Consider the following 18,021-nt stretch of genomic DNA (forward strand, 5'->3'; position numbering starts at 1 on the left):
TCTACATGGCTTAAACTAACCTGTGAAGATTGAATCAGTTCAGTCTTGGGCTTTTTGACTGTCTGTACTTAGCCTAGAAGGACTTGAGAGAGATAAGAAGGAGAATATATTTTGTCTCCAGGCACAGAGAGTAGGACAGAACCAATGGCCTGAAGTTGCAGCAAAGCAGGTTTAGATTGGACATCAGGAAAAACTTCTTCCTGGAAGTTGTGGACTGGATAGGGGAGCTGGACAAGCACTGGAAGTTGTGGACTCACCATGACTGCAGGTGTTCAAGAAGAGGTTAGACAGCCACTGATTGGGGATGATATAGGTGTAGCTATGACTACATTCTACTATGGCTATTTCCCATGCTTCTAAGCTTTGCTGGTTCCCCCTCCTCACTTTCTGCTACATTCGGCAGGGTGTTTTTAAGCCTTCCTCAGAGGCATTGAATGTTGACTGCATCCAAGGCTGGGGACTTTGACTGGGGTGTGCCAGTGGTCCTGCTAGGACTTTAAGCCAGAGGTTCCTGGCTAAAGGGTCATGCTCCTCCATTGAGGGTCAAACTGATTCACATATATGAGGTCAGGAAGGAATTTTACCACATGGTCAGATTGGTATGGACTGTGGGAGGTTTCTCCTTCCACTGTTGCGGGGGGGCGCATCCCTCTACCTGAGATCTCTTCAGCATATATTTACAACCTTTTACAGAAGCAGGAGGTTGGCTGCTATGGTTCTCCTGCTTTACCTATAGCAGGCTAGGGTGTTATGTCTTGTGTTGGGTCAGGTTTGAGGGTAGTTTTATGTGAAGATTAGGTTATGGATTTATAAAAGATAGTTTGGATAGGAATGATCCTTCCTCGGGCAGGGGGTTGCACTAGATGACCTCTGGAGGTCTTAATCAGTGGGTATTAGCATATAAGGGAATACAGAAGGGTATTTTTTCTAGCTCTTACAATTACTGAGATACTTCCTGATCAAAAAGCAGCAAAAAGTCTCTACAGAACCTTAAAAAAAGAAAAGAAAATGTGCTACAGTGGTAACGTGGTTTACTGGAGTGCAGTTGTTTGATGTTCTAATGTAAAATGATGGCTGGCAAAAAAGAATCAAGGTAAAAGGTAATATGCAAAATAAAGAGCTTGAAATACAAATACTTCTTGAAAGGAGAGGTAAAACATAGTCTGTATACAGCAGATTTTGAAAAATTTTGCTCATATTCTAAGTATCTGGTTTGGGGTAGAAAGGTCTACATAGCACCCATAAACAGAGTGTCTATTCAAAAATCAAACTCTTCTGTAATAGCACTTACAACAATGTGCTTTTTTCCCTGCTTTCTGAGATAGGGAGAGGGGACCTGTAATGTGCATAATGGATCCTTTAATCCCCATTATAGGGGAGCAAAGGCAGAGCCCTTTAAGGGGAGCCAGACAGGCTGGAGGCCATGCCCCTTAGAGAAATACAAGGGAAGGTCCCCAGCAGTGGGCAGGCAGAAAGGCCCTGACCAGGGAGAAGGACAGAGCTCCTGCTGAAGGAGGAGAAAGAGGAGGAGAGACCCAGGGGAAACAACAATGAGTAAAGGTGAAGAAAAACTGAGTGAAGCCTAATAAGCCAGAAGCTTGGCTCTAGGCTTCTCCAGAAGGATTAATAAGCATGAATTGGAGGGGACTGACCGGAGGGGTGGGGTGGAGACCAGAAGACTTACTAGATGGGGAACAGTCCAACAGAGGTAGACAACAAAAATAAAGGGACACCAGGCAGAAGGTCCAAACCAAGAAGTCCAGTAAAACCACATGTCCCATTGACCAGACTCTCCTTTTTTTCAGAGACCCACACACTGAATAAGAACAAGGCATAGCTGGCAAGATGAGCAGGAACACCTGAGGAGAAGGAAAGGCTAGAACAGCCCAGGTAGTATCATACCTAGAGCAGGAAGGTGTGAGCCAGTACACATGGAACAACAGGAATCAGGATTCCTAGCAATTATTCCACTGAAGGGTATCAAGTGAAATAATGGTGGACAGTGCATAAACATGAAATCAGCTGGTATCATAACTGAGGGAATGGTCAATTTGCTCACATTTATGTTAATTCAAAGTCCCTGGTATTCATCTCCAGCAGTGTGGGCCATAAAACATGTTTCCTTAACTGCCGTTTTCCTTTCCCATCCTCACTTATCATAATCATAGAATCATAGAAAATTAGGGTTGGAAGGGACCTCAGGAACTCATCTAGTCCACCCCACTGCTCAAAGCAGGACCACCCCCAACTAAATCATCCCAGCCAAAGCTTTGTCTAGCCGGGTCTTGAAAGCCTCCAAGGATAGAGATTATGAATGTCCTATCCTGGCTAGAAAGATTTTGCCAGTGGGGGCAGGAAAGTGCCTTTGTTCCTAAGCACAGTGGGACCAGGGTAGGATTTGGCCCTACATTAAGAAAGCTCTTTCATGCTTTTTAGCAGTCATGTATGACCTAATAAACAAATCTTTGAAGACATGGAGGGATGATGTCATGACAAGGTTTTCAACACAGTACACAAAGAAATAAACATGAAATTCCTATTACTAAACTTGAGTCATTTGCCTGATTTGTCTCTCCCTTGTTACCAAGTTTTATACCCCAAAACTAAAATAGTTTAATTAGGTCTTGCTATGCAAATTCAGAACATACTTTGAAACCCTGTCTGGATAGACAAGATGTTCCATCCTAGGTCCAGCTCTGACTATCACAATTAAAAAAAATTGTTTGCTTGCAAAATATGCACGTGTCAGGCTTGCAGCAACATGAACATCAGTCTGTTTAGTCCAATGGAGTTATTCATTATAGCACTGTGTGCCTACATCTGTCACATAGGTATTGTTCTGAGCTCTTTACTCTTTCTTCAGGATACAAGTAAGGTCCTGTTACATGTTAATTTTCAGCAGCTCTTGGAGCTCTTAACCCCTGGACTGTCCACACATTAGCATATGACACTAGTTTTAAGCACCTGGTAGGTAGCTTAAAATTATGCCACTCCAGGACAGGTTTCTCTCTTATCCATGTTAATCAGCTTGTGTTACATTAATGTGAGGCCACTCCCTCAAGAAAAGCCACCCAAGTTTCAGTCCTCCAGCACCCCATGATGCAGTGTTCCCTACCCCAACCTCCTGTTCTGTGTGGACAAACCTTCCATCCCCTGAAATCTACTTGAACTCTAATTGAATGTCTTCCATTGTGCAGAGGCTGGCTGGTCAGCTTTTAGGGCACAGGCTGGTCCAGCAGGGGAGGCTAGGGATAGGGTAGGGGGAAATAAGTTAGAGGGCCAGACTGGGTCCCTGTGATCTAGGGCTTCCTTCTCAGGGCAGGGGCAGTAGCTCCCCCAATAGCACCTTCTCTCACTGCTCCCACCTCCCAGACATCCCTGGAAACATGACCAGCAACCCCCAATCCCAATTCCAATTTCTTAAAACATGAGACCTTCTTTAATTTTCTTCATCTTTTTGTCTTCCTTTCTTTTTTATTTATTATTTTATCCTTAAGTGGCTGACTGGCTTCATTTCACCACCCTTCTCCCATCCTCACTGCCTCTCCACCTTGCATTTCATTACCTACCACTTTCCCATTAACTCTTTGCTTCCCAGCTTCATGTTCCTGCACCACCAATCCTCCCCTGCAACCCATCTCTCCAACCCACCATGGCTTCAAGCAGGGATAAAGCTTATCCTGGCTTGCCAGCCCTCTAGTGGCAACTTATACCTGTAGCTCCTAGTCTCTCCTCTGCTTGCCAGCCCATGCCAGTCACAGCTGTGTAGGTCGAGGATAGTCAAAGAAGGTTTTTAGTTTTAACATGTGACTGCTTGAAACTTAAGCTAGCACTAACACAGATCAACATTTGAGCAGCTCGAAGTGCAACATGTAACAAGGCCCTCAATTTACCACAAAGGGGATGGTAACAGAGGCTCTGTTACTTTCAAGCAGCTGAGCAGCAGCAGCAAGGCAGCCTGCAGCTGCCTGAAATCCCAATTAGGCACCACTGCCTGATTGGGGAATGGGACCCAGCTGTTCCCTACAAGTGAAGGGTCCTGAACAGCAAAGCAGCAGTAGTTTGCTACCAGCAGCTGAAGGAACAACACCTGGCTGAGCTACTGATCACAGAACACCCTAGGAGGCAAGAGCTGGGGCTATGGGGAAGGAGGAGGCCCATGGTCCTAGGTATGACTGAAAACTGCACCCTGCCAGGGATGTATGGCCTGCTGGGACTGTCTGTGGTGGGACAATCCCCCAGAAATGCCAGGCCAGTTACCTCCCTGGTGAAAGGCAAGTATGAGGTACCTTCTGACCCGAGCCCCACATCCCTGTTAGGTTGAGATCAGGTAGGGTGAGCCTAGCTTCACAGGAGTCCTGAGGCAAGGCCCAGGTTGGTGGAGGGACCTGGAACATCCCCTAGAGCCTTGGGGAGCTATTAAGGAAGCTCCTGGAGCCAGGGATAAGGAGATAGCTCAGGGAGGGAAGGGGACAGGGCTTGGAGCCCCTGTGGAGCCAAGTGCAGGCTTGGAGGTCCAGAGCGTGTGAGGCTTTGAGGCCCAGTGTGTGTGCATCTAAAGAAAGAACCCAAGGTGAGGGAGCTGGACCATGAGTTCCGCTGGGGAGTGAGAGTCCTGGTGAGACTCCAATGCTTAGGTCCCTGTGAGGCATGGGACATGATAAGGGGACATAGAAGTCACGGGTAACACCTTTAGCATCAGGCAAGTAAATAGGCAGCCTCCAGCCTGAGTAACATTGTAATTGTTATCATCAAGGTCTGGCAGGAAAGCCAGGCAGGTGGTTTGCCTGGAAGCAAACAGTTTGACCAGTCCTGGGATATCCACTTGTTACAGGGATAAAGTGGGACAGTGCAAGAAATAAGTTTTTCCCTTCTTGTGATCGATTGCAGATATGCCCATTTCCTTTCCCACTGTTGAATTTTTATCATGTAATAAAAGCTCCCACAGAGCTGTGAAATGGGAAGCATTCATTTTGTTTGTAAATTTACAAGCCTTCTCTAATTTACATTAAGCAGAGTAGATAGTGTACTTTTTTTCTAAACATACTATTTTGCCCCCCTCCAAATGATCACGATTTAGAGCAATGATTAGCATGAATGAAAACCAATGGCGCTTTATGTACTCACCATGTACCACATGCTTGGCCACTTGGGATCATTGAAAAGAATGGTTTGAGTACTACCAGCTTTATAATCCCTCTTTATCCTTCTTTTAACCACCTGCTGTTGTATCCATTCCACCTGCAAACAAGGAAAACATTTGGTAAGTGTTAGGGTTCTATGGAGATTATCAAGAAATGTATGAAATCTTGGGGAAGTTTCCTATTACTGAAGTCTAAGACACATCACATTAGAGTTAATTTTGGTAGTGGGAATGCACAGCTCACCTTGGCATTTTCCTAATAAATGAATAGAACCAATTTAGTTAGTACTATAGACCTCCATGCACAAGTCTATAAATCCCTTGTTTATAGGAATTAATTTTGGATATCTTTTTGAACAAAAACATCACTTATCATCATTAATTAACACATTCCCCTCATTTTGCATTTATAAATCTGGCTACACACACAAAGCTTAATGTTCAGTCATAACAGAAATTAACAGGATTTCCAAAGGCTTATCTTTTGTAATTCTGCTTTAAGTCATTTTTTGCCAACAGATATTTCTGTAATATGTTTATCCAGTACCTCAGTCAACCTTACCATGTGGCATGAAAAGACCAAAACAAAATTGTAGCTCATTGCAGAGTGGTGTTATTCATAAAGACTCATTCCCTTAAGTTTTCAGGAGCTCTTCTTTATTTAAAATCAAAGTGCTTGCATGAGCACGATACTGAGCAACTAGTTACATTACAAGAAGAAACTCACAATACAAACAAATTAGAAGATTAAGGTCAAAACTAGGCTTCAAAGTTTGTTTTCTATCTGTCAAACACTTCCTGAACTATTGTGAACACATTCAGAAGGAGCACCATAAAAACTGACACCCACAGTATAGCACAGGGATTTTCAAACTTTTTTAGTCTAAGTACCCCCAGCAGCTGGATGCCAAGCAGGGGGATGTGGGGGAAGGCACACAGGCAGGCAGGGATGGAGCACCGCTACCTCCCAGGAGCAGGGCCATGGTGGGGTGGGAAAGCTCAGCGGGCTGGGGTGAGGACAACAGCGCTCTTCTGTGGAGCGGGGAAGCTCACCAGGCTGGTGTGTGGCAGTGGTGGCTGCCGTGTGTGAGCTTCCCTGACCTGCAGAGGGGTGCTGCTGCCCTCGCCCCACCCTGGCCCTGCTTCTGGGAGGCAGTAGCACTCTGTCCCTGCCCACCCACACATCCTCTAGGACCAGTCCAAGTACCCCCAGGGGTACGTGTACCCCTGGTTGATGACCCCTGGTATAGCAGATAGGAATCTGGGGTGACTGTGAACATTAAGCTATTCTGAGTGAAACCCAGTAAAACTTGCATGCTTTTGGCTCACTGACAGTTCCTGTTGCTGTTGAATTGCTTGTATTCTGTAAAACTGTAAACATTCAATTCACATCTTCCCAAGAAAGGCAGCTATTGCCTGCTTGCCGCATGCTCTACACCTTGCATACTGTGCATATGCAGGTGTATGCACATATACACGTAGAGACATGGATATACTCCACTTTCAGAGCACATCTTTATTTTCTGGTACCATCAAAGAGACACTTGCTAGAAAAAATATTAATGGCTTCTGCTTGCAGCAGAATATCTCCACCTGTGCATTCTTACTTCTACTTCAAATCCTGAAATGCTGACCCAGGCAAAATTCCAACTGATTGTAACATGAGTTATGCTTGACTGAGAACTGAGTGCCCCATGCTTCTGAAAACAGAGAGACATAAAACCTAGATTCTCATCAGGATGAAAAGAGAGACACACTCTGGAATATCTGTGATGTGTTTTACAAGATACCATTTCTATAGATTGGCAGGAGACAGTGCAGGAATGGGACCAGAGTAATGTCATTGTTCCCTCCCACCGTGCCAAGGAACCTACCTCCCTTGAGCATTGCCTTAAGTTCAGTAATGGTCAGAGAAACCCCAAGGGCCGTAGCTCCTGTGCTAGAAACCTATGATGTCAAGAGATATCAAGGCCTACAAGATCTATTTCATTTTCCGTATTGTTGCGAAGTGATTGAGAAGTTGAGCATGTCCTCTTTCTGTTTTCCAATGGGCTTCCTGCTGGCCTTAAATCCACCTTGCAGCTTCCTTTCAGCAAGCCTGGGAATATTTACAGGGTTGGCTGCTGCCTTCAGATCTTACACATTCCAGAGTTTCATTCATAGAGGGAGGAGAGCTAATCATTAGGCACCTCTGACATAGCAAAGTCTTGGAGCATGCAAGATGAATAGAGTGTATGTAGCTGGCCAGATGCCAACAAAGAGAGCCAAAGACCTTAGTAAGTACAAAACACAGGGACAGGATAGACTGATTGGCCATGGATGATTGTTTCCCTGGGGACAAGAAGCGGTGGCACACCTTGTGTTGGGGCTACTTGCCCCAGGGAATGCCTGTGCCATGTGCCCTCTGGTACACAGCCTGTTAACCTGGGTGGGGTAGTGGAGACTGGGGCCAGCACTGACCCCAGTACCCCAACATCCTTACTTGGGGTCCTGGAGGCCTCCTGGGGCTGCAGCAGTGGTGATCCTGCTGCTCGGAGCCTGCTGGCAGCCAGAGCATGGCTCCAGCCAGCCAGGGTTTGGTTTTGGGTGGCATGTACTGCGCTTTTTCTTTTTTTTTGCAAGGGTTTTTATTTTTACCCTGGTCAAAACCCCCCTGCATTACTGCCTTGTGGAGCAGAGAACAGCTGAATGCATCGTATGTGGTGCTGCAGACATGTCTACAGCACCACACACTGCATGGCCATGCTTATCTGGACGCAGCCATTGAGGCTAAACAATTTGGGCTTTTCTCTGTCAAAAAAGTTGGTACTCCCCAGACTTACAGTGAATGTTTCCTCCATGCTGCAGGCTAGAGAGAGGAGGTCTCTCACTCAGACCTCCTTAATGGAGACCTATTTGTTTCCTACCTTTACTCCCAGGTTTGCAGCCCAGCCCCTCAATACACCTGTAAGGCAACCCATGCAGCCCCTTATCTGCCCTCCATCTCTGACTAACTGGTCAAACTAGGTACTCTTGTATGAACCTGTTTAAATTGTCCCTTAGCATGCTGAGATCAGAAGGAAGAGATATTTCTGGAGACCTAACCATGCTTTTCAGGACTTATACAAATACAACCTCCAAATCCTTGTAGATTTGGCTATGATTGCTTACTATTAATCATTTTCAGTAGAACAGGGGGGTCTCTGCTTTCTGCACTGCAAAAACATTGGCACTCAGCTGTTCACAGCAAAAGGCACTAAGCTGCAGTGACATGGTGAGGAGTTACAAACCGCAGTCCACAAAGTAATTTGGGAGCATGACTCCAGTACTGGTGCCAAAAGAATTTCACAAAGTGAAAACAACGAGCGAGACGGAACAGAAGCTAAGTCTGCACAAAGGAAATTTCCATCACCACTACAGCTGGTTCAGCCCCCTCAACATTGGAAGACCCAATGTAAAACAGTGACAGCTGACATTACTGTTGTAAGGGCCATATCAAACAAAGAGAGCTCTAAGCTGGGTTAGATCAGGGCGAGCAAAATGGTGGAACCAGCCAGCAGCTGGACTTCATTTCCCAGTAGCCCTTGCCCCCATCACCGTGGCTGGTTTCCATGGAGACCCCAACAGCAGCAGCACCATGACAGTGTGGGGATGGGGTTTCCATGGAGACTGGGCCCAACAGTGCTGGCAGACAACATGGCTGGGTGGAGAGCTGCTCCGAGGCTGGGGCTGGGATCTTGCAGTGGTGACAGTGTGGTCCAGAGTTGTGTGCACACCTTTGCCCTTGCCCGAGGCATTCGGGCAGTGGTTCACAGCCCTGTTCTGGCTCCAGACCAGGTGGTAACTGCTGCAAGATCCCAGCCTCGGAGCAGCTCGCCACCCAGCTGCATGCCCTGCCAGTGCTGCTGGAGCTGATCTCCATGGAAAGCCTGGACCCATACTTTCACATCATTGCTGCTACTGGGGTTTCAGTGGGGACCAGCTGCAGCATCATGAGCAGAGGCTGCTGGGAAATGGAGTCCACCACAGCCCCAATCTGGCCCGGGGGCCAGTCTTTGCCCACCCCTGGGTTAGATGCTTAAAATGGTGGCAGCTAACCTTCTTCAGTCTACACCTCTCAGTAGAGTTAGAACCATTGTAGCAATGGTGGATATGTTCTTTTGCAACACTTTTCTTGGGTAAATTGGCCCATACAAAGTGAGAGAGACTGGGAGACATGGAAGCAAGTTTAAGCAGAACCACAGTAACCTGGTTCTGTATGGAGAGAGACGAAGAGAAGAGTTTATGGTTTCCTCTGACAAGATAAATTGCCAAACAGTTTATTATTCATTTTAAAAGTATATTCTCTGTATTTGTTTACTGCCTATTCAGCATTAAATATCTGCTGACCATTAAAAATCTGAACTAAAGGCAAAATAATAGTGCTTGTGGAGGTTTGTATCTTCAATAACAAGTGCAGAAACATGGTCTCAGTACATTCCATAAGTTGATGTCTCAAAACATACAATTAATTTCTTTTGTCTTGGTTACTTTTGTCTCAGATCAGATTACTGAAAACACTTATCATACATTCCTTCAGTTCAAACAATCATAATCCTTTTCTTACTGAACCACTTCAGTGGACCTAAAGAATTACTTAGCTGGAAAATACATTTTGATATATGAAATGGAGCTCATTTGTAAATTCATGTTCTTACTCTTTAGCAGTATGTCTATGCACCATAAGCAGAACCTACTCAGGTAAGTTATTTACTGCGTTTAACAAAGGAGGTTAGCATTTGCATTCTAAAGAATGTATTTGTCTAAAACTAGGCTTAGACCAGAAAGATATTCTGGTTGTTTCATGCAATGTGAGTACCTTCAAACCTAATGAAGTCAATTAGAGCAAGCTCTCTGCAGGAGTAGCACTGGAATTTGCAAAATCAGACTCAAAGCCTGGAATGAAGGGTGGTAGAATACACCATCCTACAATAAAACCAAATGGTTGTATATATCATATGTGTCTCTATGTCCATATATGCAGTTGTGTGTGTGTATACATTTTCTAATGGGTGTGTACATGTATGGGTATTTGAAGGCTCAACAGCATTAAGCTATCACAACACAGTCTGAGTCTCCACTACTTTGCACTATATGTAGTCATTTACACCTGTGCATTCTGGCTGTGAAATCCTGTGTTTCTGATTTAATGCACTCTACATCTGCTTTGCACAGTTGTAAATGACAATATAAGATGTCAGAGACAGAATAATCTGAACCAATATAGCGTGCTTGCTCACAGTCTTGCTTACACTGTTGCTCTGTGGATTTTTAATGAACACCCTCTGCTGGGATCTGTATAATAGTTTTTATAATTGCATTGAGGATGTACTGACACACACATTTGGAGTGTAATTAAAAGCATCACAGGAGACTCATTTGCTCAGCAGAGAAGTTGGTGCATTGAAACATGACATTTCTTCAGTACACATTCCACGGAGCTATAGGGCTTTTTTCCTAATATATTAAAAGGAAAAGCTAGCCAGTTGGTCTTAAATCTAAGCAAGAGTGCCTGATCACAAGATTGTAGTACTGAAGAGTAGGTCAAGACTCAGCAGTTATTTTGAGTGTTCTGTTACATATTTCACTTTAGTTTTCTATATATGTGCTTCACTGCCCAACAGCTGATATATCTTGGATTAGTTTGATTCTGTATGAAACTAATTCATTTGTATGAAAAATATTTTCTTTTAGAAAGTGTCCACATTTTCTTACTCGGAACCTCTGAAGGAAAATCTCTGGAGTAATTGATTATACAGATTCCCAGTCCTTGCCAAAAAGAGATTCTATGAAAACGATGAGGTGCATTTTAACATTTCCATAAAGTCACTTTTAGCTCAGGGGGAATAGTGCACATTTTCCCATTGACTTCAGCTGCAAAAGTTCCATTTCCTGAATGTCTAGAAATCAAAGCCAAGCCAGATTGGAGACCAAACTGTTTAAAAAAAAATCATCATTTCCAGTCTCACAGGGTGGTTCTGTGGACAATTCAGTTGTTCATAGCTGTGCATGTAATCAATGCCATTGAATAAAACCTGGTCTAAGCTAATCTAGGCTGGCAGTTTTTATTTTAAGGTGCTAAAGAGAATAACTACATTTTATCTTTACGTAAAACGAAGCTATTTTCTCAATTTTTTCGTCTCACTCATTCAATGCAATGCCCCCCAAAAGTTGTCTTCTGTATTAAAATCTTCACCAATTAAACAGATAGCGAAAATGAAAAAGATTGAGGAAAAGGTGTCAGCAAGAGAGGGAAAAAAACTAATTCTTAATTTGTAAAGTACTAAAGTGCAATGATTAAATGGAAAACAGAAACCCATATTTTTGTCATCAGTGTAGCTTTCTAAGAAATTTACTAAAACACTGAAGATTTTAATATACGTTCAGCATTTTAATTAAACTATCTGCATGAGACACCATCCTTGAAGATTCTGCATTCATTTTTTTTTAAATACAGCCAGATAGGGGTGTTTGAAAAATATTTTCTAGGTTTCCATTCATGTTAGAAATATGTAGTTGACAGTAATTCTTCAAGCAGATACAATACATCTTAATGCAAGAGGCAAAAAGAATAGCTACAGACTAGCTTAAGACAAAACCTTGCCCTCTGCAGGTAAAAAATGAATTGGGAGAAAAAACAGCATAACAACAAGGGATCTGGATTTTCTGTTTTCCATGGGGAACAAAGTGGATTTCTGGAGCTGCATTCTGTGATCTAGGAGGCAGGGGAGCTCTGATTTTTCCATGATAAATAATCCAAAATCAAGTACCAAAATGTAAAGGTATTGAGAATTTATTAAATTATTATAGTGATTGAGGAATTAATAGGCTTCCAAATTGCCTTAAAATTGTAAAAATATCAATAAAAACATTGTGTTCAAGTGATACCTATGTATAGAATGGCTTTTCATTTTAATCACAGATTGTGAGATATTTTTCCAAGAATTTGCGATTTTGTTTTTTTAAATCGGGGGAAACCAGGATTCCTGTTAATAACGACGATGAAGGATTATGCTTTACATCAGTGGGCATGTCTACACCTGACTATTAATGTACTGCACATGAAAAAATTCCGCCACAGGCTAATACAGTAAAAGCTCTGTTATTTGGTAACCCTGAGGAATGGGGGATGCCAGATAACAAAATATGCCGGTTGAGTGCCCCGGGCTGCTGCTTCTCTGGCTGCATCTGGCGTGTCACTCCACCCCTGCCCCCACATTGTGACCCCTCTTGCGGGGCCTGCTGGCCCTGCAGGTCAGGGAGGTGGGACCCGCACAGCCTGTTATGCCCCTGTGTCATGGGGGCTCGGCAGCACAGGCTGCTTTGCTCTGGGCCGTGGGGGCTTGGAGAAACCAGAAGCGCCATGGTCGGCACTTCTGGTTTCACTTTTCCTTACAAACCGGCATGCCGGTTTAACAGAGCATGTTGGCTTGTAAAGTGCCGGTTACCAGAGAGTTTACTGTACTTGTATTTACAAGTACTAATGTGTGGTGGAGTTTATTAGTTTCCTGTGGCCTTATAGGGGCACATGTGAAGACATGAAGACATTTACTATGGAGCTAATTAGGCAGCTCAACAGGAAATGTCTCATGTAGAGGCACCCAGTATCTAATACTTTAATCTTATTGGGACAGTCCTCAAGGAGGACCCATACAACAGCGGTCCGTACTTGTAGGGAGAAGATTAGAAAAGCTAAGGTGGCAACTGAATTTAAGCCAGCAACAGGAGTCAAGGACAATTAGAAGTCCTTCTTTAGGTATGTAGGGAGCAGAAGGAAAACAAATGGAAGTGTGGGGCCGCTGCTTAACACCTCAGGACAGCTGGTAACTGACACTCAGGAAAAAGCTGAACTCCTGAATGTCCACTTTGCTTTGGTATTTCCAAGGGGAAAACATGCTAGATAAGGCTTACAGGGGGCACGACCACCTTCCTACTGTTGATGCTGAGCTAGTGCATGACGAACTAGAAAAGCTAGACATTTATAAATCCGTAGGACTGGATGAACTCCACCTGAGAGTACTGAAGGAGCTGGCTGAGGTCATTGTGGGACCCCTGGTGAAGCTTTTCCAAAACTCGTGGCACTCAGGGAAGCTCCGTGAGGACTGGATATTCTTTAATATTCTGCCCATCTTCAAGAGGGAAAGAGGGAGGACCTGGGCAACTATAGACCAATCAGCCTAACTTCTATCACAGGGAGAATCCTAGAAAAACTCATCTGGAGTCTATGTGCGATACGTTCACAGAGGGTAGGATTCTGAACTACAGCCAGCATGACTTCATTGCAGGCAGGTCTTGTCTTACCAATTGCATCTCCTTCTACAACCAGGTATCTCACCATCTGGACAAGGGAGAGGAGGTGGACATTATATACCTAGACTTCCAACAGGCCTTTGATCTTGCATCCCATGGTACCCTCGCAGGAAAACTGGAGACTGTGGACTTAACTGCTCAATGGTTAAGTGGTTAGGTAACTGGCTGTGAGGTAGGACCCAGAGAGTTCTTATGAATAGATCTGTGTCATCCTGGAGAGAAGTGGCTAGTGGTGTCCCTCAAGGGTCCGTGCTTGGCCCAGTGCTTTCTAATATCTTTATCAATGATTTGGATGTGGGGGTGAAAAGCTCACTGGCCAAGTTTGTAGATGACACCAAGTTATGGGGAAGCGTGGTCACACCTGAAGATAGGGTGCAGATTCAGACAGACCTGGACAGGCTGGAGAGCTGGGCGAATCGGAACCAAATGAAGTTTAACACTGAGAAGTGTAAACTGCTCCATCTGGAGTCAAGCAATCCCCAACATACCTATAGGCTAAGTGGCACCAATTTGACTAGCACCACAAGCAAAAGGGACCTAGGGGTAATAATCTGTGCTTGAACATGAGCCATCAGTGTGATGCTATAGTCAGCAGAGCAAACAATACTTTGGTATTAATCAACCAATGCATCTCATGTAAAACCAAGGAAGTGATTTTTCCACTGTACTCAGCACTGGTGAGATCATAGCTGGAGTACTGTATTCAGTTCTGGGCACCGCACTTCAACAAGAACATGGAAAAACTTGAGAGAGTCCAGAGAAGAGCCACCCAAATGATCAGAGACTTGAAAAACAGAGCATGTGAGGAGAGGCTGAGGAACTTAGGCCTCTTTAGCATAAAAAAGAGATGGCTAAGAGGGGACTTGGTAGCAGCTTACTGCTACATCAGGGGAACACATCAAGAACTCGGTGAACAATTGTTCACCAGGGCACACTTGGGAAAAAGCAGGAGTAATGGCCACAAACTCCTGGGAGACTGCTTCAGGCTCAATTCTAGGAAAAATGTCTTCATAGTCAGGGTGTCTAGACTGGAAAAAACTCCCCCCAGAAGTGCTGTAATCACCTACCCTTGAAATCTTCAAGAGGAGACTGAACGGTCACCTCACTGGGGTCACCTGACCCCAGTTGTTTTTCCTGCTTAGTGCAGGGAAGCTGGACCCGATGATCTTGCGAGGTTCCTTCCAGCCCCTTATCTATGAATCTTGGAGCACAAAACATGAACATATGGATTTGGGGTTTATGAATACTCCCTATTACAGCCAAAGTTCAATCACTCAAAATGTTATCATTTACCTAAATCTCTGTGTCTGCAGGAAGTAATCAGAAATAGCTCTGTGGATAACGTATTAATAGATGTCTCAGAAACACAACAGTTTAAACAGAGTACACAAGAGGAACACCTGTAAAACAAGATATGAATTTGCCAAAATAGAGGGAATGAACCTAGAGAGGGTTACGTTGGAAGGAAGCCAGGCAATAACTTCCATCAGAAGTCACCAGAGTGAGATACAGTCAAGTAGACTTTGACATCAGGCAGGATTTTACCTTAGGATTTGCCTACAAGCAGAGTTATTTTGGAATACTTATTGATAAACACTACATGTGGACATTCATATTTCAGAATAAGAATATATTATACCAAATTAGCCTAATCCAGTGGTTTAATTTAAATTTCCAACCTACTTTATACCAGGTCAACTTTCAGGTATAGATAAACCCTAATACTGAAGTAGGAAACAAGGAAGTCTCCGTGATGAGAGACACTGTCACTTGAAGTCACTGTAATGAATTCATAGTTTCATAGTTTCACAGTTTCTAGGGTCGGAAGGGACCTGAGCAGATCATCTAGTCCGACCCCCTGCCATGGCAGAAAGAGCACTGGGGTCAAATGACCCCAATAAGGTGGTCATCCAACCTCCTCTTAAAAACCCCCAGGGTGGGAGCCTGCACCACCTCACTTGGAAGCTGGTTCCAGACCCTAGCTGCCCTGACCGTGAAGTAGCACCTCCTGATGTCCAACTTAAACCTTCCCTCCGCCAGCTTGTGACCATTGTTCCTGGTCACTCCTTGCGGCGCTCGGGGGAACAGGGACTCCCCCAGCGCCTGCTGATCCCCCCTAACCAGTTTATAACAGGCCACAAGATCCCCCCTCAGCCTTCTCTTTTGAAGGCTGAACAGGTTCAGGTCCCGCAACCTTTCCTCATAGGACCTACCCTGCTGTCCCTTGATCATACGAGTGGCCCTCCTCTGGACCCTCTCGATGCTGTCCACATCCCTCTTAAAGTGCGGCGCCCAGAACTGGACGCAGTACTCCAGCTGCGGCCTGACCAGTGCCGCATAGAGGGGGAGGATCACCTCCTTGGACCTGCTCGAGATGCATCTGTGGATGCACGACAAGGTGCAGTTGGCCTTCCTAGCCGCCTCCCCACATTGCCGACTCATGTTCATCTTGGAGTCAATAATGACTCCCAGATCCTTTTCCACCTCCATGCTGACAAGAGGGGAGTTCCCCAGCCTGTATGTATGGTGCCGATTGTTCCTCCCCAGGTGCATCACCTTACACTTGTCTGTGTTAAACCCCATCCTGTTCTCCTCCGCCCATCCTTGTAACCTATCTAGGTCTAACTGTAGCCTGTTGCTCCCCTCAATTGTGCCCACTTCCCCCCACATCTTAGTGTCATCAGCAAACTTGAACAGGGTGCTTTGCACCCCCTCGTCCAAATCACTGATGAAGATATTGAACAGTGCAGGCCCAAGGACCGAGCCCTGTGGGACCCCACTTCCCACGTCCTTCCAGGTCGAGAAGGACCCATCCACTACCACCCTCTGGGTGCGACTCTCTAACCAGTTGGCGACCCATTGGACTGTATGGGTGTCTACGCCACAGTCCCCCAGCTTCCTAATGAGAATGGGGTGAGAGACAGTATCAAAAGCCTTCCTGAAGTCTAGGAAAACTATATCCACTGCCACCCCTGCATCCAATGATTTAGTGACCTGGTCGTAAAAGGCCACCAGGTTGGTCTGACAGGACCTGCCGCTGATGAACCCGTGCTGGTTGCCCCTGAGCATGCAGTTCCCTGCTGGCCCCTCCTGGATGCGTGCCAGAATAATTTTCTCGAACAGCTTGCCCAGGATCGAGGTAAGGCTGACTGGCCTGTAGTTCCCCGGGTCCTCTTTCCTCCCCTTTTTGAAGATGGGAACCACGTTGGAGGGAATTGGAGGGAAGCAGTTATCCATGTTGGTCTGAAGTTAGGTAGAAGGCAGGGCAGAGGGATAGCTAAGATTAAGGATAACAAAAAGTCCTTTTTCAAAGATATTGGGAGGATGAAGAAGGTGCCGGGTAATGTGGGACCCCTGCAGGATACGCTGGGCAATCTGGTGGTTGCGTCAGAGGAGAAAGCGGACCTCTTTAACCAATTCTTCACCTCCGTTTTCTTGTGCAGGGACCGGGACTTCCCTGCTGTGATAGAAGCCGGACTCGAGGGGATCGCCTTCAGACCTCAGGTTGGGGAGGACCGGGTTAGAGAGCTTCTGGAGGGGCTGGACGCGTTCAAGTCAGCGGGTCCGGATGATCTCCACCCCAGGGTGTTGAGGGAGCTAGCTGGGGTTATTGCAGGGCCCCTGGCACGGCTCTATGAGCGATCGTGGTGCTTGGGCCAGGTGCCAGATGATTGGAAGGTAGCAAATGTGGTCCCCATCTTCAAGAAGGGGAAGAGGGAGGACCCGGGTAACTATAGGCCCGTCAGTCTTACCTCAATCCTGGGGAAACTCTTTGAGAAGATCATCAAGGAGCACATTTGTGATGGGCCGGCATCAGAAATGATGCTCAGGGGCAATCAGCATGGATTTATTAGGGGGAGATCATGTCAGACCAACCTGATTGCCTTCTACGATCAGGTCACAAAGGCCATGGATGCAGGTGTCGCGGTGGATGTAGTCTTTCTGGACTTCAGCAAGGCCTTTGACACCGTCTCTCACCCCATCCTAGTTAAAAAACTAGGTGACTGTGGCATCGATGCCTCCACAGTCAGATGGACTGCAGATTGGCTGAGGGGTCGCACTCAGAGGGTGGTGGTGGATGGGTCATATTCGACCTGGGGGGAGGTGGGTAGCGGAGTCCCCCAGGGCTCGGTCCTGGGGCCTGCGCTGTTCAATTTCTTCATCAGCGATCTGGATGATGGGGTGGAAAGTAACCTGTTTAAATTCGCTGATGACACCAAAATTTGGGGGGAGGTGAGCACGCTAGCAGGGAGGGAGAGATTGCAGAGGGATCTGGATAGGTTACAGGGGTGGGCTAACAGGAACAGGATGCGTTTTAATACGGACAAGTGCAGGGTGCTGCACTTGGGCAGTAGGAACCAGCAGCACACTTACACAATGGGGAACTCCCTACTCGAGAGCACGGAGGCAGAAAGAGATCTTGGAGTCATTATTGACTCCAAGATGAACATGGGCCGACAATGCGAGGTCATGGTTGGCAGGGCTAACCGGACCTTGTCGTGCATCCACAGGTGCATCTCGAGTAGAGCCAAGGAGGTGATCCTCCCCCT

The 18,021-nt window shown here is 45.7% G+C and overlaps 1 protein-coding gene across 2 annotated transcripts in view; it reads right to left on the minus strand.

Moving 5' to 3' along the window:
- PCSK5 (proprotein convertase subtilisin/kexin type 5) overlaps positions 1-18,021 on the minus strand; it is a 461,635-nt gene that overhangs the window by 385,124 nt on the left and 58,490 nt on the right. For both annotated transcript variants that reach the window (XM_019517436.1, XM_019517437.1), the window contains exon 3: positions 5,128-5,241. In XM_019517436.1, coding sequence (XP_019372981.1) covers positions 5,128-5,241 — 114 coding nt within the window. The remainder of the gene's footprint in view (positions 1-5,127; positions 5,242-18,021) is intronic.

Source organism: Gavialis gangeticus, unplaced genomic scaffold (genome assembly GCF_001723915.1).
Source record: "Gavialis gangeticus isolate Ggan-Ray unplaced genomic scaffold, GavGan_comp1, whole genome shotgun sequence".
NCBI classification, from domain to species: Eukaryota; Metazoa; Chordata; order Crocodylia; family Gavialidae; genus Gavialis; species Gavialis gangeticus.